At 35.6% G+C, this 21,420-nt stretch overlaps 1 protein-coding gene across 7 annotated transcripts in view; it reads right to left on the reverse strand.

Moving 5' to 3' along the window:
- Positions 1 to 4,083: 4,083 nt before the first annotated feature.
- The window catches only part of LOC139966559 (solute carrier family 28 member 3-like), a 47,577-nt gene continuing 30,240 nt past the window's right edge, over positions 4,084 to 21,420 (reverse strand). For all 7 annotated transcript variants that reach the window (XM_071969729.1, XM_071969719.1, XM_071969770.1 and 4 more), the window contains exons 2-11: positions 20,854 to 21,030; positions 18,204 to 18,487; positions 17,593 to 17,734; positions 15,603 to 15,797; positions 13,796 to 13,957; positions 11,846 to 12,102; positions 11,215 to 11,383; positions 10,424 to 10,600; positions 7,939 to 8,119; positions 4,084 to 6,608 (exon numbers count right to left, since the gene is read on the reverse strand). In XM_071969729.1, the coding sequence (XP_071825830.1) occupies positions 6,541 to 6,608; positions 7,939 to 8,119; positions 10,424 to 10,600; positions 11,215 to 11,383; positions 11,846 to 12,102; positions 13,796 to 13,957; positions 15,603 to 15,797; positions 17,593 to 17,734; positions 18,204 to 18,487; positions 20,854 to 21,030 (1,812 nt within the window). In that variant the 3' untranslated portion in view covers positions 4,084 to 6,540. The remainder of the gene's footprint in view (positions 6,609 to 7,938; positions 8,120 to 10,423; positions 10,601 to 11,214; positions 11,384 to 11,845; positions 12,103 to 13,795; positions 13,958 to 15,602; positions 15,798 to 17,592; positions 17,735 to 18,203; positions 18,488 to 20,853; positions 21,031 to 21,420) is intronic.

The following is a 21,420-nucleotide window of genomic DNA, read 5'->3' on the forward strand; positions in this document are numbered from 1 at the left end:
GTGGCTAAAACTTCATCCAACACATGCTTTATGAGGTAAATAAATGTCGTTTCTGTGACCTGTGACCGTACGCATGTTGTCACTCATGATTATTATCATGTCTGTACATCTCTTGTGTATGAGTGCAAGTACGTACAATCATATATATGATCTACATCGATATGGGTTCACTGGGTTTCCATTTGGCCTGTTTCCTACAAGATTTCTAACCGCAGGTGCGTAGCCAAGGGGGGGGGGGGGAAAGGGGAAGACCACCCCACTCGGGCATAGTTTTTGTATTTTTTTATGATATCGAAGTTTTATAGTAGCCGTTATAAGAGGTTTTAATATGTGTACACCAATAAATTAACTGTGTCTGAATTTTCGAAAATTCCCTGACCAACATTCTTCTTCATACTTCCCTCTACTCGTGCAATTTTGACCGTTCTATTAGGGGTTGAAGGGGGTTTTCTATATTGGTTGTCCATAGATGAATTTTGTGCAACATTATGGGTATGTTTTGAAGTGAATTTATTATTCAAATTCTGAAAAAATAATGGGCGTAAAACCTTGAAAAAGTGGGGCTGACGGGTATTGTGGGCCGTTACGTAGAATTACCTACAAAAGCAATGATCCACAGGATATGCGATGAGGTCGAACATGATGCATGACAATCTTGAAAAAGGTTATGGATGAAAAAAAAACTATTGGGAAAAACTTGGTTCTAAGGGAAAAGTGTACATCTGGTTGGTCATTTGCAAGCCCGAGAAGTGCCATTTCCGGTGATCTGGGGGGCTATCAAAACCAGAAATTTTCTTGTACGCTGCGGGCCAACCAATGGTGGCGCTCCGCTTTGATAGTAATTTGCGCCCCCGGGTTAGAAAATCCTGGGAGCGCAGCTGTATATATATATACACAAAATCACGAAGCACGCGAACAATTTGGGGGATGAAAGTTGCTATGCGCCTGCATCCGAGCAAATGTTCCCCCCCCCCCGCCCAATATTTGAAACAAATCGCCGCCCCTGTATCCTACCCACTACATGCTAGTTGTGATTTTGGCTAATCATGGCACTTGCAAACTTCCATATCATGACCGCTTAGATTTTGAGCTGGAAGAGGGGCACGTTTAGCATACTGAACCCAAACTCTTCCATCTGCGCGCATGGAGTAATATCAACGTTTTAACCAAAGATTTTTCTAAAGTGGTTTATATCACCTTCGATCCTCCCTATTTTCACACCATCTGTACTTTAAATTATTCGCTTTCATATAAAGGCAGAACAACCAATGATGGTAATTGATAATATGCTAAAACAAACATTACATTAGTTAATTTAGCTCCATTTTCCGACAATGGTTAACTTTTCAAACATTACATTAGGTAATTTTAGCTCCATTTTCCGACAATGGTTAACTTTTCAAACCTTACATTATGTCATTTTAGCTCCATTTTCCGACAATGGTTAACTTTCCAAACATTACATTAGGTAATTTTAGCTCCATTTTCCGACAATGGTTAACTTTTCAAACCTTACATTATGTCATTTTAGCTCCATTTTCCGACAATGGTTAACTTTCCAAACATTACATTAGGTAATTTTAGCTCCATTTTCCGACAATGGTTAACTTTCCAAACATTACATTAGGTAATTTTAGCTCCATTTTCCGACAATGGTTAACCTTTCGAGCTGATGTACACAAGTCTAATAATGGTGTGGTATCTTTACCAATAGAAATATGTTAAAAGGCAAGTTTGATTCACCATATTTTCAAGGAAAGTATTTTAACAGTACTGGAATGTTTTGCAACAAACGGGCAATTCCTAATTACATTTGCCCCCCCCCCCCAAACATTTTTCAACAAGGCACTTTTTAGTCACAAAAATGGAAAAGGGTTACTTTATGTTTCCAAAATGATGCACTTCAAGGTCTTCACAAAACTGTTTGGTGGGGGCAGGGGGTAGGGGTGGGCGGTCGTCTCTGTCACCCCATGAGAGGGAGAGGCTAGTGTTCCACTATTGCATTTTATAATTGTGAAACTTTTTCAGAAGGAAAAAAATCCAGTTTTTACGAAAATAACTGAAATTTCGTTTTTGCTAAACAGACACTAGAGTTGCTGTCGAAACTACATAAAAATTCCCAACTTCCAAAACAATTTTTGCTCACTCTTCTCCAAACAATTTAAACTTTCCTCTAGTGATGTTCCTGCTCTCAAAATGAAAAAAAAAATGAGGATGCAAAACAAAACAAATTTGTGTTTAGCTTTCAAAACTGTTTAGCTTTCAAAACATTTATTTAAGTTAGCTACTTACTCTGTTCAAAAGATTTCACCCTTACAAGGCACTACTGACATTTAGTGTACACACATATGACCATCGGACAAACAAAAACATAATCAAAGAAATATAGTATCTTTTAATTAAGAAGACCTTAAAACAGCTAGAAATTCCTGATATTTAAAAAACGAAAACTTAAACAGACACATACCTGTATCAGACAATTGTCAAACATAAAATTCCTCTCGATCTAGAAACAGTAGTATCTGGAGCACATTTTTATTGAAAAGTTAAAGGAAGCCTATCTAGCTCTCTCATCCTGCCCTATCCCCCCCCCCCCACCTCTCCTTTGTTTGTAAATAGATGTACAAAACACATCAGTCCAATATTTTCCTCTTTGAGGAAGACAGGAAGACAATTTTCTTTCATTTCTTTAGATTTTCCTGAAAAATCAAGACACAAATGGGCACTTTTACTTTAATTAGAAGTGTCCAATTTTATTATTGAAATTTATCCTTTTTCTATATTTTGTTTTGTTGTACAATTAAACAAAAATCATTTTGTTGAAAAGGTTAACACTGTTGTAACTAACTAATTACCCTATTGTTGACAAAAATTGGCCAGGTGAATAGAATCGAAGTTAGAAAAATTATGTATTTCTGGAAGGAATTCAACCAACCTTTAAATTAGTATTATCCATCAACAACTCACACTTTTAAATCACATTTTAAAATCAGTTCCTATAAAAGTAAAGATCACCAATAAAAGGAATCGCAGAAAACAGCAAAAAATATTAAATTGAATTAAGTTTACCATAAACTTGCCCATGTGACAAACAAATAAGTATTTCTTATTTAAGTTAAACTTTACTTTATGGACACTATTTAAGCACACATCTGAGGGAGCAAATGTTTCCACTTGTTAATTACTTTTCATTCAAAATGACTAATTGATTACTAAGAAATTATCAACACCAGGTGGTCCTATTTCGTTTCAATAAATACACACCAAACTTGTCACCAAAGTGATTTCGATAAGACATCTTGACAATAAAGGCGGTCAACAAAATCATATCACAGGATTTCTTAACATTCTTAAAATGTTAAAGGCCATGACCTTTCCAGGGCAAAGTTAAGAAATCCATGACCCTCACAAAATTAATCAGATATGGAACAAATTTGCAGACAGAAAAGAACAAAGACTTGAGCAAAATATAATTTTAGGAAATCGTGTCAACTTTCAATGACTTGACACCTTACTTTACTCTTTCCAAGCCTGCAAATCGATTTTCAAAGTTTCATGACTTTTTCTATAACCATGAAACTGTGCATGCCCTTATTCAGGTAGCATTGAACAATTACACTGGGTAATAGTGACAGAATATCAAGTTTAATTCACTGATATAAGCCAAGAACAACCACCAAACTTTAAGATTACTGTCTGTTTTTTTGGCCAAAATAGATTTTTTATTCTCTCCTCACTACGTTTCTTCGGTAAATTGCAAAGATACTCCATATTTGCAGATGAAAAAAATTACAAGAGCAAACCATTTATTGTACAACATCTACTTAACACTAGGATGGTTTCATCCATATATTGTATATAGTAGGCTACCTGTAAACTATTAGTATTCAAAACTAACTGATATTCAATCTTGTGCACTTGACTGAATCCTTGCACATTTATGGTAAAAACACAAAAGTACTTTCCTGTAGGAATGTTCAATTTAAAGCAAATAAATTTCTCAGTAAGGAAAAATGCCTTGAGGTGCGTAGCTAACTACTTGTCAAAGCTTGCAAATGAGTAACCATTTATGATTTATTTAAAAGCATATTTGGCGATCACTAATAAACACCTATAAATGTCTACTACAACCAGTTAACAAAAGATCCAAATTGTCAAAACATTTTCATGTACAAAATTTCAGTCTGAAAACCACGTTATACCCAAACTTGTCATAAATTTCAAGATTAAGGAATCTTGAATATGTAACTGTACATCTAAAAATGCAATGAAAGAATTATTTACATCTGATAATGAAATCAAAACATTATGTTTATCTTTCTTATATCTCAAATTTGTAAAATTTCGGATAAAAGTGTTTCTTATCCTTTATTTCATTTCATGTGAAAAGAAAAAACAACTTTCTAATCTAAGGTCAATGTTGGCATAGATTCCAAACTAACAAAATCCTAGTTAACAAAATCTGTAAATAAAAACTTGTGGCATAAGTAGTACACTCCATGGGCAAAATGTTTAATGGTTTTATCTTGTTGTCCGAGGGACAACCAGATCTTGCATTTTGGTTGTCTGATAAAATGTTCAAAAATAACAATGTTCAATATATACACTGTAGGAGAGATGTGTAGGTTTGGTGAACAGAACACCAGCTTTAGGGTGTGATACCAATTTATCACTTTACCTAGTTGGGGGTATTTAGTTATATTGCAATCTGAATTTGATGTAAACAACTGGTTGTCTACTGCACAACCTCCACAGCTGATTTGGGTAGTCTGAATAGAAATTTGGTAACCTCGGACGTCCATTAAAAATTTCCCCTGCTACAGCCATTACATGTTATACATGAAATCTTGCCACTGGAACAAAACTGAACTACCTGGTTTAATTACCTAATTAATTAATTACATAAAAACTGAAGCAGTTCTGAAATACCAGATGCAAAACCACCATACAAAAACAACAATAATTTTTATTTCTTAAAGTTAGTTTTGTTTCTTCTTGTTTTCTAAAAAGGAAAAAGATTAAAAAAAAATATATAAAATGGGGAATGAACAAGCTGACTTGAGCATTTTCTAAAAACTGCAGAGAATATTGTCATCAAAATGGAACATTGTTTTCCAAGTTAGGGTAACAAAAAAGTTTTTAAATGTGCAGATATATATTGTAATTATCGAAACAAAACATTTTCATACTCTTATGTATTGTAAATTGCTCAGCCAAATATTTCCAGTCTCTTACAAGCTTAAATATACAAAAAAGGGGGACCTAAAGGAAAAACAAACAGTTCATTCTTTCAGAGTTTGGATAAAAAGTATCAACGGATGCACTCAATAAAATCATTCTGCTCTCTTAGACAAAAATTGTATGGGACGACATAAGCTAAATATTTTCAGCTTACAAAGGATATATGTGCTTTCAGCCACTTTTCAAAGTTCAACGTGAAGTCATTCTATGAAAGTTTAAAACAAATATCGAATGGACATTTACATGCCATGCTGTCTAGAAGGTTTTTTATGGAAAGTAAAACGATTTCAAAATGGGCATTTCACTTCAGTTCCCAAGAATGGAATCAAAATTTGTCAGAATTTTAAAGGGAATGACAAACAAAGCCTTTCAAAACAAAAAAAAATTAGAAATAATTAAAATCAACAACAGCTTGAGAACAATAGCCTTAAGACACTTCCAAAATGCTAAAAATGTTCCACTTCAAGCCACAAAATGGCATGTATTTTGGGAAGTTGGATAGAAATGGAATTGTTAGAAAACATGTACACCCACTGAACTGGCATCAAATTTGTTTTGGCCTTCCCCATACCATCACAATGCTTGAAGACCTTAAAGCCAACACTCACAGCCACCATATTAACATTTGCTCAGTCAGTCAGTCTAACGGATGGAATGTAAGTGAAAAAATTTATGAATTGGTCTCTAGCCATGAAGTTAACAAAAAATGACTGTGGAAGTGTTAAACCTTATAGGGTTGTCAATTTCTAGAGATCTCCCCTCCCCATCCCTTCCCCCAAAAATGTTGCAAAAAATATTTTTGCGACATCTTAAATAGAGCTTGGGCACTTATGCCAAACAGCTTCACCCCCCTATCCCCCCCCCCCCCCCCGCAACCGTCCTCTTACTAGGAGACTGCAAGCAGGAATGTAACAGGCACTTCAGGTTATTTTGCAAGGCACTTATTTCTTAATACATAAACATGTGTAAATGTTGTTAATAATCTCTTGCACACATTACACATGTTGCTGAATATTTACAAAGCAAGGTGATTTGCATTATCAACCAAAAGATATAAATATACAAGAATTTGTCTCATGATTATGCAACACCTGCTATGAATATGCAACATATAACCTCTACAAATTCATTGCTTGTTTTTTTTTACAATGTATTCCGTGGCTTCTTGGTTAAATTTTTACATTGCTGATAATCAGTACCCTGTCAATCTCTGAAAGAAAGAGAAAAAAAAAGAGATTTCTGAAGAATGTTCACTTTTTTTTTTAATTTTTAGTTCTGATCATATCAGAGGTGATCTCTTCAAGACGAAAGAGTTTCATTAATCATCGCAGCAGCACCGTCATAGTTTGATTCGTCGTAAAGTACACCTGCGAAAGAAAATGAAAATAGTAGTGTTACTTAAAGATGGCCAGGACATTTACTTGAAACTTGAACAAACATGGTAAAGTTTCAAGAAAGTTTTATGAATATGAGCAAGTGGTGTGTTACAAAAGAAAAATAATATAATAATAATAATAATTCTTTGAATTATCAAAAATATTCAAATAAATCAAAATTTTCAACATGGTAACAAAATTTCTGTACAAAAACTGGTGCGAAACTTTGCATATATCGGTATAGCTCATTAACCATCTTGAACAGTTTTTGTTTTTTTTATTGCTACCAGACTCCAGAAAACCGATTCTCTGTCGAAATCTCCTTTGCATTTATCATTTCTCTCTCAGCTGTTACGGTTTTAGCTTTTTTCCCCTTAAAAAAAGTTCACCTGTTCATCTCTTGCCCCCACATTCAACCACATCATTTCTCCCTAATGGGATCATGTTCAACACACACTTTCTCAATGGAGGAGGAATTCAGTTTGGACAAATTACAAAAACAAAGACATCTGTTCCGGTTCATTTTTCAAATTTTGGAGATGCAAAATGGCTTCCCACAGAAAGAGGAAAGGCATTATTTGAAGATGAAGAATTAACACACTGGGACCAGCCCCCTCCCCCCTCCACCCCCATTCCCCCAAAAAGAAAAGTGGAATCTGCGGGAAGTGAATTTCTGTTGTCAAACATTGATATTTTGTATATATAGTAGTGCACTGTCATTTAAAATCTTTGTTGTACATGTGCAAGCTGTAAAACACTGAAAAATATGTACCGTGTACGTAAGGGGTTCTCAGTTAAATTTGTATGAGTGCCAGCGAAGAAGAAAAAAACACACCTCTCACAATAATGGGCCAGACCGTCCCCAGACGGAATGTAAGTTCAACTATATAGCAATATGGAGCTATAAGCATGGTAGTGCTGATAAAGTGCTCCAGAGTACAAAATATACCGATCAGTATCAGATTGTGCGCAAATATTTTATTTTTATTTTTTTTTATTCTCGTGGAGCCCAGATTGAAATTTATCCCCAGGCCAACCAGATTTTTGACCACACCCCATTTAGCTACATCTTTTGAGAACCCCTGGTGTACCTGCAATGCATGCCGTCATGAAACATGCGATACAACCAGCCGTCAGTGCTCGTATGGAGACCTCCGCCAAGTCTTTCCTTCTCTCCGGTATCAGAGGGGTGAGACCCCCCAGCTGTACCCCTATCGCACTCACATTGGAAAAGCCACAGAGAGCATAGGTAGTAATGACCTCTGACCTCAGCTGCAGGCAAGGATATAAAGGAAAGGACAGAAAATGTAAGAAGGCTTACCTGCGACACAGGCAGTCATGAAGCAGGCGACAGACCCGGCTATCAGGGCCCTGATCGCGATATCAGCAAGGTCACTCTTCCTTGTGGGGGCCAGAGGTATCAGACCCCCCAATTGGATACCGATAGAGCCTATGTTGGCAAAGCCACAAAGTGCGTAAGTAGCGATCACTTCCGAGCGAATCTGTGATTAGGCAGATGAGGAGCAAAACAGAGAATACACATAGCAAAGCGGTTAAAACGTTAGTTGTTCATGCACATGAGAATCATAATTATAATAATTGAATTATTTGCATTGCTTACTCTTCTGACAATGCAATATAATTAGAGCAAGACTTTATGGTCTTGAAGGGGATAAAAAGTGTTAGATAAAATGAAAAGAAAACATTAATCTCAAATCATTACAAAACCTATTTGGAAGCCTTGGGGATTTGGTTCCCCCTCTTCCACTTCAAAACATGAATTTTCGTCGAGGAAAGAAGTTAAATTCGATTGTTCGTATTCCATAACTCCCACTGTGCAGTTTTGAAATTTAATAGGAAAGTGACTGAACAAGACTATTCCTCTGACCAATAGGATATTCCCGCAAAGTTATTTTAAACTACTCAAGTTGTTGGTTGCCAAACAGGAAATTCAATGCACAAATGCAAGTGAGGTTGACAGGTTGACTGAGTGCTCTAACTGTAAATAACCTAATAGTACCTCACACAACCTCGAGGAATGTTATTTCATTGACGAGAGAATTTTCCATTTGACAACTATATAATGAGGGACCCGGCTGAAGAATTCCTCTCTAGTAAGTCGCACTGTTGCTCGTTAGTCTGGAAGAATTGCTAATTCGTTAGAAACGTTTGTTGTTAAGAGCGGTAACTGCATTATACGGTTGAGTCTCATACCGTTACGTTAGGCAATGCAACCAATTAGACCCATATTAACTGGCTAAAGATTATCAAGAAACGCAAGGGACTCACTTTATGAACGCCCCCCCCCCCCCAATTTTAATATCTTGTTCCAATTGCTTGACATATGAGAATTTCAGACTTATTCACTTTATTTTGATAAGTACATTTGGACAAAACATTTTTTTATGTTATTGATGGACAAATTAATCAAACTTTCTGTTTATGTTTTTCATCAATATTTCTTTTCACTGATCTTGCAACTAGGAAACCTCCGTATCTGAAATCACTGAACATCTCATTTTGGATAAAGTCATTTGATTACACCAAAAATAAAATCTAACCATCTTGTCATGTGCAGGGTTGACTTGTGTTTTGGAGAAAAACAAACACAGTAGTTATGTCCATTTATGACCTAAAAGATTAGTGTACAATGCACTCAACCCCCACCCAGCCCCCCCAACCCCCAAGAAAGAAAGGGGGAACAATGTAATATTTTTAATCTCAACAATGAAACAAGCGAGTTTTTGGATCAATGTGCTTCATTCTTACAATCTCAGACTTGATTATCACGTTTAAGTGATCTTTAATGTCAGTTGTACTTCACATGAAAGAGCATAGAAATTGCACCCATGTTTAAGTTGATATATTTTTATATTAATGTTCAAGCTGCGTCCATTTTATTTTTCATATTCATATTTTAAGGGGTTTTGTCATTTTGTTACTTAAATTTACTTAAAACTCACTTTTTTCTTTTTAGGAATTTCACTGTAAATCTATATTGTTTTTAAAAAAATTTCCTTATAGATACATATATATATATATTTATATTACTTTTCAAGCTGCGTCCATTTCATTTGTCGTATTCATATTTTAAGGGATTTTGTCATTTTGTTACTTAAAGTTACTTTTAACTCACTTGTTTCTTCTTAGGAATTTCACTGTAAATCTATATTATTTTTTAAAATTATTCCTTTGCTTATAAATATATATATTTTTTATATTAATGTTTAAGCTGTGTCAATTTTATTCTTCATATTCATATTTTGAGGGTTTTGTAATTTTGTTGTCATTGTAAAGCGCTCTTGAACATGCTTAAGCATGAAAAGAGCGCTATATAAATTTGGTAAAATATTAATAATAATAAATAAAAAGTTGTTAATATCAGAGTAACTTTATAGAGATATGAAAGGGTTCACACTCATATGTCATGATTCCTCTAAGACATACAAAGAAGCTTCCATTTCCACAGAGGAGCCAGCCATAACATACATGTTCTATATTCTAGCCTTCACCCAGTTTCAGCAATGACACCAGACCCTCCTTATATCACATATATTCATTTATTATATTTCCCACCTATTTGTTTTATTTGTTTATCGGGGGAGGGGGGAAGGCTGGCTTAGTTCACTGAAAAGCAACATTTTGTTCAAGTTCTCACACAGGGCCAAAGAAAAATCTCAAAACTTTTATTAATAAAGGTTAGATTAGTTTGTTACTTGTAAATTAACCGATTGATTACACCACACGTACCAAGACAACAATACTGAAAAGGAACCATTTTTTTTTTCCAAACAAAAAAAACCTACCGACAGTTGTGGTCCAGTGCCGCTCACACGGTTCTCGATGTACTCGGAGAGTTTTTCGTAGGCGTAGAATTCATTGATGAAGGTCTTGGCACCGACTAATTCAGCGACAATGCGGCAGTCCTTGGGTTCCACTCCCATCATGAAAGCAATTGGCATAAATACGTACGAGCATATAAACTGCAGGGTAAATAAAAAAAAGGAGCAAAATTATGTAATGATGGGTCACCGATTTATTTTTCTTTCAATGGTTTTTACTTTATCGACAGATAACAGAACATAAATTTACCAGACACTGTCCTCATACCTATCTCCCCTTTTAGAAAACATCATGTGCAAAAAAAAAGAGAGAAAAAAAAAAATTTCTAACATAAACACCTATATTTCAATCTCATTTCAGAGGCTTCTCATCAGAGTGAATAAACCTGACATTACAGAATTCTTTCTACATTTAAGCCTTTTATAAATTTGATCTATTGGCACAGGGGTAACAATTGGGGTAACAACAGGGGTAACAAAACGATCTATTGGCACAGGGGTAACAAAGACAGGCTGGCATGTAGCTGGATTGAATGTAACAAATACATTTGTACAAAAAAAAGGTGAAACTTAAACACGCTAAAACGCTATCCTGTTTTATACATACAAACAAACTTCTTGCAGCAAATTCACTGGAAGGTTTTAAACCTTTGTTGACTTTCTTCTTATTTGATCACGAAAATACCAGCAAGAAATATAACAATATTCATTATAAAAATTGCTAAAGAGATATTCATAACACCCAACACTTTTACCTCAAAACTCAATTCTGGGACACCTGCCAGGCCGCCCAAGTAACCAAGGATACCATTGAGTAGGGCAAGGAGGGCCAAGAAGGCAATTAAATTGCCAGCAATGTTTAGAGCCAAAGGAACGGCTGTGTAGGCGCCATAAGAAGCAGCTTCAATCACATTTCTGTGCTCCCTGTTTCCAAGAAAATGAAGAAGAAAATAAGGGAGGAAAAAAAATTGAAACTGTAAAGATGGTTTTTATTTAGTGTCAAGAAATATGTACACAAAAACTTGACATGATACGGAAGGTATTGACAATTAGCAATACAACTTATGCATTCCGCTGAAGGTATTGACAATTAGCGATACAACTTATGCATTCCGCTGAAGGTATTGACAATTAGCGATACAACTTATGCATTCCGCTGAATATATTATGAAAGGGTGATATGTTTTACAGGGGGGATTTTGAACACTGTGGGTCCCTCTGGCGGTCGGACAAGAACAATTTGCTGTTTCTCGTTATCAAGTGGGCGAATCCTTTAAAACGTAGCTGTGTGCTGCTTTGAGGGGGTTTCTTCTCCCCATGGCTCGAAGATGATAAAAAAAAAAGAAGGTAATAACAGACTGATGCGCGAGTCAAACAATTCCTTACCCTTTCGGCAACTCGATGTCCTCGATATTTTTGGTCTTGGATTTCTTAGTTTCTGGATAAAATAGCTTGGAGATGGCAAGAGCAGCTGGAGCAGACATCACCGAAGCCGAGAGGAGATGCGAAGGGCTGATTCCAAAAGATATGTAGGCTCCCAGGACGCTTCCGGCTATCGTTGCAAACCCGCCCGTCATGACTGCGTGGAGCTCGGACTTGGTCATGTCTTTCAGGAGCGGTCGAATCAGCAAGGGTGCCTCTGTCTGTGAAAAGGAAAAATATTGGGAGTAATATAGCAAGCAATCTGTTGCATTTTCATTAATATATAATTAATAGTATATATTTATAATATAATATTTATTTATAGTTAATTTATTAGTTTATTATTTATATCTTATAATTTTTATAATTATTAATATCATAATTAATATTATAATTAAATAACATTATAATTTATTATTTAATTTATTATTAATTTATTTATAATTAATTTATATTATATAATTAATATTATATAATCAATATTTAATTAATATATAACAGTGTTCAACATCTAAATTCTCACCATGCTAAGAAGTTTTGGCTCATCATAACCAAAGAGACTGGAGATCGATAAAATTGCACTGTCCGAAATGTTCTCAATTTTCTGAATGATGTTGATTCATTTACACCTTTGCCACAGTCTACATGAACTGCTACGACATCTTTGCATATATGAGTAGCAATTCGCCATTTTGTGGCGCATCATTCTTTTTCTATGTGACACCTTATCAATTACTCACCTTCGGTTAATTAACCTAAGGCTTACACAACACTCTCCAACTATCATGTGGAAGCATCGATGGAATTTATGGATGCATATTTTCTACTGGTATTTTGTGACTATGCAATAAACCAGATCCCAGAAAAGTTGAACCCTATAGATTAACTCAACAACAACCATTCTGTAGGCATTCCTTATCTTACAGACCCATATTTTCTATACAGCATTTTCCTATGTGATAAATATGCCCCAGATAGGAAAAAGTGCGATAAGAGTACTTCGGTCGTAAAACTCAATTTCACAAAGTATAAGCTTTCATTACCAGCTATGATAGTGTCATTAAAGGAATTTTTTAGTGGCAGTCTATTGTATATGAAAAAAAATTGTTATCGCCACATTCTTAGTTCAGGGATTTTTCATCCTATGATTCAGGAGAAGTGAACTTTTGAACCTCGCGCCATCTTAATCTAATATGTTTTGAACAGTGGAGAATGATGAGCGATGGTGACATCATCGCAGCACTTTGTTTCAGGGTCTGCAGGGATACTATCATTAGCAAGCTACACTGTAGCGAGGAATGTTCAAATTTCTGAATAGTAAAATAGATTTCCCTCACTCGGTTTTCTTCATAATATGTTGTTCAGATATTTGTTATTTGAGCGATTTTTTTAATCACAGCGAAGTCTGTACACATGCCTGTGTATTGTATCAAGGCTAAGCTTAGAGATATCGGATCGATTCTATGTTCCGCACTGATGTCACGTCTCGACGTATTAAAGTCAGTGTTAGATTTGAATTTCTGGCAGGACAGGCCAACATTTCAAGCACTCTATCATGGAGACTAAAATTCATCACAGGGCAAGGCTAAGGGCACAATGCAACGACAAAATATGATATGACCGGAGGACTGGATCCCATTTTGCACTGTACAATTCCTTTAAGCCTACGCTTTTCATGACCTGCTATGATAGTGTTATTCAGCCTAGGCTTTTCATTACCTCCCATGATGACAATAATGTTATTAAGCCTAGGCTTTTCATGACCTGCTATGATAGTGTTATTATAAGCCTAGGCTTTTCATGACCTGCCCATGATAGTGTTAATAAGCCTCAATCTGCACAAGATGTTGTTTGTTTGTTTTCTAAAACAAGATTTTTCAGGTTTTAAACATATTTGCTGTCAGCAGTTCTTACCTGACCGATGAATATATTCCCTGCTGCGTTGAGAGATTCGGAGGCGGTCGTTCGCATCGTGTTCTGCATCAACCAGGCGATCTTTGAGATGACCACTTGCATTATTCCCCAGTGGTAGAAGACGGAGATAGCAGCACTAAAATATATCACGACTGGCAGAACCTGTACAAATTAATTTACAAGAAAACGTGGTCGGGCATTGAAAATAAATCCATGAGTTACAGCAAACTGTTTTTTGATCAAAACAGTGTTTGTTAGAAAAAGTCTTTTTTTGAGGCCATGACTCCCACACATGACTACGAGTCACTCCAAGATTAATGTATGTTGTCCAGTTACAGAGTTGTTGACAATTCATAATCATGGACGTTAGTATGAATCTAAGTGTCTGACTTTGGCCAAATTGCGGCTTTGATAAGCCATTGATTGCTTCTTCGTGAGTTCCTGCTTGCAGGAGGATCTAAAAAAATACATTACAACAACACTAACCCTGGGTCATTGGTAACTTGTCACACCCACACACAAAGTGTACACAATTCAAACAATCTCTCCTGGGGTACTACAGTGTACCACATCTACGTATCCCCTTGGGGGACTTCCCAAAGGGTGCAGCCACAAACCGGCGCACGCAACTATATTTACAAGTTAACTCTCAAGTCCCCGTTTATACACCTGGGTGAAGAGAGGCAGTGAAGATAAAGTGCCTTGCCCAAGGACGCAACGCAATGATCTGGCCAGGACTCGAATCTGCAATTCTTAGATCACAAGTCCACTACCTGAACCACTTGACCACAACACTCTCTCAAATATTAAAAGCACAAGAACAAAATTCTATTTCTAATGTATTTTTTTCTCTTCACTTTTTGAAAATATGAAAGTGAATAGGTTTAAATCCAGCCAAACTTAGCAAAGGTAAAAAAAAAAATTTAAAAAAATGTCAAAACAAAGGACATTTGCTATAATTTATAAATACTACCGAATTTGATATGATGTGACACATTAAAATTTCAAACCATGAAGCCATTTCCATTTTTATCTTATCTAAAAAGTTAAGGTAAAACGGTTCAGAAGTTCATATTTCTGCAAAACTATTATTATTGAAGTCATTCATTTACATGTTTTTCACTTTTTCCAGATAAAACCATAATTTTGTCCTTTCAGTTTTAATCAGTTGCTATTCTTTCTAAAAACATGAATGAGAGATTAGAGCAGGTGCGGACACTAAACTGATTGAGCAGGCCACACGGACATTTTATCCATTGTCCCCCACCCCCTCCCCCTCCCCCTCCCCATTTTACCCACACAAATTATTTCAAGGAGTTATTAGCATAACCTTGCATGTAGACCTAAGAAATAAGCTTAAATATGCCTCAGGATGCAACATTTTCACAATTTTCTATTTCTTTCTTCTAGAGAACAACCTCTAGACAGCCATACCCGATGATTTACAGTTTAAAAAGACAAAATGTTATCATTCCTTTACTAGATCGGTATCATGAATTTGCTAAGAGGAAACTTAGTTCTTTAAAGTTTGCTGTGGAATATGATCCGCAGTCAACATTTGTAGGGTATTTAATATAAATATATATATAAATATTCCTCAGAAAATTTGCCCGGAAATCAAACCCTCCAGTGAACCACCAGTCGAATAGATGAAAGTAAAAAAAAACATTTTTTTTTTCCTTTTTTTTTAAAATTATTTCTTGACTTTGTGTTTTCAATATACAGAATACAAGCCAACATGTAAAAAAAGGTTTTAGAGACGAAAATGGTACTGTAACTATAAAACTTTATTAAAAAATGATTTTACCTTGAATGCAAAGAAATGATCCATAAAGGTATCTTTGCCAAAGACAAACTTTGCACCGGCATCAGAAAATTCTAAAAATGACCTAGTCACATTTCCCAGCCACTCGAACACCTGGTAACCCAGCTGAGTCCTCAGAATGAGAACTCCCAGGAAGAACTGTAGGACTAATCCCCAAATAACTGGACGCCATTTCACCTGGAGGGGGAAAAAAAAGCAGAAAATATAATTCAATAGAACCCAAAAGCTTCCTGTTCTTGGTACTTTACAAACAAGGTTACTTTAACCTGTTTTAAGTAGGCATAATTCTAAGTAGGCTAATTCTATGTAGGCTAATTCTATGTAGGCTACATAATTCTATGTAGGCTAATTCTATAAGTATGCACTCAAATCTACTTAGGCTTACAAATGTTTAATAATGGTGGCTTTATAGGGACTTAGGGAAACAAATAATAAGTGTCCCCAAATCTCAAAATTTTGACTTCTATCTCAAAATTTTGACTTTTTATCTCAAAATGTTGACTTTTTATCTCAAAATGTTGACTTTTTATCTCAAAATGTTGACTTTTTATCTCAAAATTTTGACTTCAATAGTCAAAACTTTGACTTACTTTTTTTACCTCATAAAGTCAAAATGTTGACTTTTTGTCTCAAAATTTTTCTTTCCTATTTCCCTATTAAGCCACAGTTCTTAGAAGTAGTCAACTGACCTGACCAACTTTCAGGGTCAATTCCCATTCCCGCCCCTCTTCATTTCCTAATTAATCCACCATTGTTATAAGTCTTAACGATGTGTTTACAGTTCAGGTCAACAAGGGGCCTGAATATATTACTGTATCACCCATTGCATAAGTATCTTGTCAAGTTTTTTTGCATGTTGCTCGACATCAAACTTTGTATCAATTTAGCCTTTTTTAGGCTTTTTTGTATCAATTAAGCCTTTTTTAGGCTTTGTTTGTATCAATTTAGCATTTTTTTAGGGTTTTTTTTAGGCAATTTAGCCTTATCGAATGGAGACAGGGAAGTGAGGAATGGTTTGTTTATAACATTTGATAGTGAAATATATTAAGTATATACCAGTATCGTTACTGGGATTTAAAAACTTCCGTCCACGGGACGCAAAATCTTAAAAAAAAATTGCGTCCGCTCAGTAAAACTTGCATCTAGGCTGCTGTCTTCCATGAAACCCTGCGCTTTAAAATACCTCTATAGGAACACACAATAATCAGTTATAATGAACCCAGACAATAGTACATTGGCTTGTGCGTAATTGAAGCATACTGTACAGTGGTAGGCCACATAATGTGTACAAAAAAAAATTAAATGATGAAACCTTGAACATATAGAATAATAAAAAAGACTAGAGTTGTGAAGCAAGAAATTTGCCGGTAGACTGGTACCATACATGCAGGTCTGGACGGCATGATGCAACACTGCTGTACGGTATACAACCCCAACGCAACTATGATGTTAAAGGCTATGCAGCCTATGCATATGTTTTGAATGTTGTTAAATGATTAAATGATTGTCTTGACAAAATGCCTACATAAATGTACAGTACTTTCACTTTTTCATCTGACAAAATGCCAACATAAATGTACTTCACTTTTTCATCTGATTTAATGGAGCCCATTAAATGTTGCGTGCATATATGCCGTGAATGTCGGAAATTAATTACGACGAGTATCTTGACAAAACACCACAATGAAGACACTACAACTTTTCGACTAATTTAATTGAGCCCTTCAAATGTTGTGTGCAAATTATCTGATAACTATAATGTATCTACTGATCTCATTAGTGAAATTTTTTGCTTTGTAATGAAACATTTTGAGATCACAATTATGTTCTGCATTCGTTTTCACTCTGAATAGTTTGTTACCTAGCCACATCATTGTGTTTGTATGCGACAGGTAAAGAAAACTGTCTTGATTTAAAGGATAATTAAGAAACATTGCCATGGCAACCAACATTCTCTTTGTATGTCACTTACATGTCTGGGATGCTTCGAGAAGACGTAGGTGATGAGAATGAACACCAGCAAGCCACCAGCTGATATCAATTGTTCTGGGTTGCCACGGGTAACAAGGTAAAGACTGACTCCAACCGCAGAGAGGAACAAAAAGAAGAAGATCCTGATGGAAAACAAAAAGGAAAGTTTTGATCTTGAAAGTTTTTGGATGTGTGTAATTTTGAAAAATATAAACCATGTTGCGATAGGCTTAAAATGGAATGAAATTGTTTACAAATGGAACAAGGGGATCCTTAAAACTCAACTGAGAAATTTCAGGAAGTCATAAACATATTTTGTCCCACAAACAAGAGCTATACCAACATGAATTAGAGAGGATTGTAAGAGGGGTTGGGGGAGGGCAGCATGAGTATGATGAGGATTTCACGGGGGGAGGGGGGCAACATGAATGTCAGAGCTTCAAGTACAGTAGGGGCCATTTAGCGTAGAAGGTTGCCAATTAAATTCAAGTTTGATTCTAGAAGCTATAATTTACATGCCAACCAATCAACCTTAAATTCTGTGACGATACCCATGATTTAATCCAAATGAAATTCACCGAATGCAGCGTCATACTGTATATACATACTTACCATTTGGCATATTTCCATAATTTGTTGCAAAACTTGGTGGTGGGTTTGCCACAGTTCAGCCAAATCGTTTCGCCGTGGTGATCCCTGATTATGTTGTAGACAAAGCAGAATACCCCTATCCCTGTCAAAGCCAGTAAAATGCCGGCCTCCTGGACATCGCGATGACAGATCACGACCAAATAGGCCAGATAAAACAAGGCAATAGTGATGTAGCACGTACGTTTCAACAGTGTTTCGTTGTCCTTCAAAAGCTGGATCCCATCCGCAGTAACATTGTCAATGAACTGTTTGGATTTTAAAATATATATATAGATATATTAAGTCAGAATGGAAAACCCTTTACAGATGGACGGACTATCAAATATCTGCAACTATTGTTTTCGAGGTACAGGAAGTATAGTAAAGTTTAATTACTTAAAGGGTTAAAGTCTTGGTGAACCTTAAACTCGTTCTAGTGAACTTTAAACAGGATTGCAGTGAACTTTATCATCATATATTTTAAACTTTGTAGACTTTATATTGGATATGAGGGCATTTATATATTTTTTGTACGCTTTAATATTTTGTAGGTACATTTTATATTTTGTTCATCTTAATATTTTATAGGAACGTTTTCATATCTATGTACATTATTATACGTCTTATTATTTGTTGTTTTACATTATTTAATGTTTTGAGCTCTTGTTATCAAACAATTTCCATTGTATTTTTATATGATTGGCTGAATAAATATCTATCTGTTTATCTATCATACTAACAAATGTTTGCAGAAACGGAACTCTTTACTTCCCATTGTTGTACAAACAGTACTAGTACTGTACATGTATGCAAACAAAATTTAATTCAAAATTTTGACCGATTGTCCGAAGACAACGGCTGACCCCAAAAGTGGGCATCTGGTGACAGATTACTAGTATTGTAGTGTGATTTTTCCAGATGTTGGAAAATCTTTAATTCACACTTAAAAGTCAAAGCTTGAATACGTCTATAGTCCAGGCTACCTGTACGCAGCTTTCATGCACTCTGAGTATCGATTCTGAGCATGGGCAGGGCCCAGGGATATGACCAGTGGCACCTGGGGTTGTGGGCCTAAAAGGTTGTGAAAGCATGAGAACACGTCTGCAACATTGCACCAATAAGCTATAAAGGATGACACAAAAATGAATTTTTATATTTCTTTAATCGGAGATCATTGAAAACCAATGCTATCAGTCCAGGGCTGTAGTTCTATACTATGTAATTTTGAGAAACGACCCATTGGACAATTGAGGTTCATCAGTTCAAGTGACTGGACTATTAAGTATTTAAGTCTAATACACCACCATGATTAGATCAGTTCCCCCGGATGCAACACAAAAATTTGATGGGGAAAACTACTACGACGGCCTCCAATGACAAGTTTATAATGTGTTACAGATTTGTCAAAGACAAATGGTTTTGAATGTCATTCAAGGATGCTCTATTGATTTAATTTGTGGTAAAGTGAAAATTTTCCTGTTTGGCTCTCCATGGGTGAACTTATTTTCTGTGTTTCTGAGTGTACAGTAGGGATATTAGTATATATTATAATGTATGTATTTAATTTGCTACTGTCACTTGCAATTTAATGGCTAAGACTACAGTAGTAGATACATTTGAGTTTAAATCTGGCTCATAGTCGTTCAGTGTTCTCAGCCTGTTCTGGTCACTGCACGTTTTGCTGGCCATTTGATTAAAAGAGGGGATATACTATGGCATAGCACTTGCAATATTTCTTCATTTATAAATAAAGGTATTCCATTGCTGATTTAATAAAAAGGTTACTGGGTTATGTTCTAAGTACTTTTTTCAAGCTAAGTTGCATAAGCTAGGTTATGGACGTTGATCAATATTTGCTGTTATGTTAATTATATTATCTTTTGTGTTCTAATTCTCCAGTTTCCATTTCAGGATAGTTTTCGATATACATGTACAGTGCATTTGTGGTTAGTATGTTTTATTATCATTGATTTGCTTATGTATTTGTTTGCGGCTGCTTTTCTTAACCGTTCTGAACTTGTGACCTGAATAAACTGATGAAACTGGATACTACTGCAGTAACTGCACTGTGCTGTATTTCTTACCGCTAAGACCCCTTCCACGTTCTCCCCCCCCCCCCCTTGGACGCGTCTCTTATCATAATGTGAAGTTAAAACAGTTAAAGAAGGTTAAAACTGGTTTCCGTTGGGTAATTAGAATTTGAAAAACAATAGATAAACATTAACACTAAGGGCCTGCCTTGAGTAACCGACAATGATTCACTTGAACAATGACTCACTTACAGCCCTTGTAACTTTGTAGTCTGACCAAATCTAAAAAAGCTGAGATGTGAAGTTCTGAAAATTAAATGGGTACTATAAACTACTGAATACTGATACTAACAGTAATTATTTTGAACATTTCAATTACAGTGTACCTGTCATCTTTGGGTTGTAAATTTATAAATTTGTGTTAGTCTGCCAAAACTAATTTTGGCAAATTTATACTCACTTTTATGCTTCAAATTTGAGAGAACTACTCACCACCACCGTATTATAGAACTTAATTCTGTGTCCCACAGATTTAACATTTAAATTGCTTTGGGTAGAACTCATTTGGGCTTTTGTTTCTCTTTTACACTGTTTCAACTTACCGTCCAGAATTTAATCTGAATGTCATCTTCAGCCTTGTCAGCCTCTTCAGCCTTATCTCCTTCCTCTATTGTAATAGACATGTGGTTGAGGGGTGTAGTGGGGGGTACCTCATCACCTTCTGGTTCCCCACTAGGGTCAAATTCCTTCGAATTATCTGGCTTCTGGAATCCATCCTCCTAGAAAAAAACAAAATCAAAAACAAGAAAGGTTAAAACAATTTCCCACAAATGATTTCAAATTACATTCTTTCTGCATCCATGGGCAACATTCCAACATTATGGAGAACATGGGAGAAGCATTGCATGGTAGTTTATCACTCGACCAGTCACTGAGGACGTACAGTGTTTAAAAAGTAATGGTCAGTTTAAACAGTTACTATACTGTATATGTTCAGGGTCAAGGGAAATGTATCATTTGGGTTGAAATTGGAAAAGTACAGAACATGGTCAAATGTGGTATTGCTAGATAGTTAAGAAAGAGAACTTTATATTTTACCACTGTGCTTGCAGAACAAAAATATAATAATTTAATAAAAAGTTATAGACATATATAACACATGCCAATTT

Source organism: Apostichopus japonicus, chromosome 1, assembly GCF_037975245.1.
Source record: "Apostichopus japonicus isolate 1M-3 chromosome 1, ASM3797524v1, whole genome shotgun sequence".
Lineage (NCBI taxonomy): Eukaryota > Metazoa > Echinodermata > Holothuroidea > Aspidochirotida > Stichopodidae > Apostichopus > Apostichopus japonicus.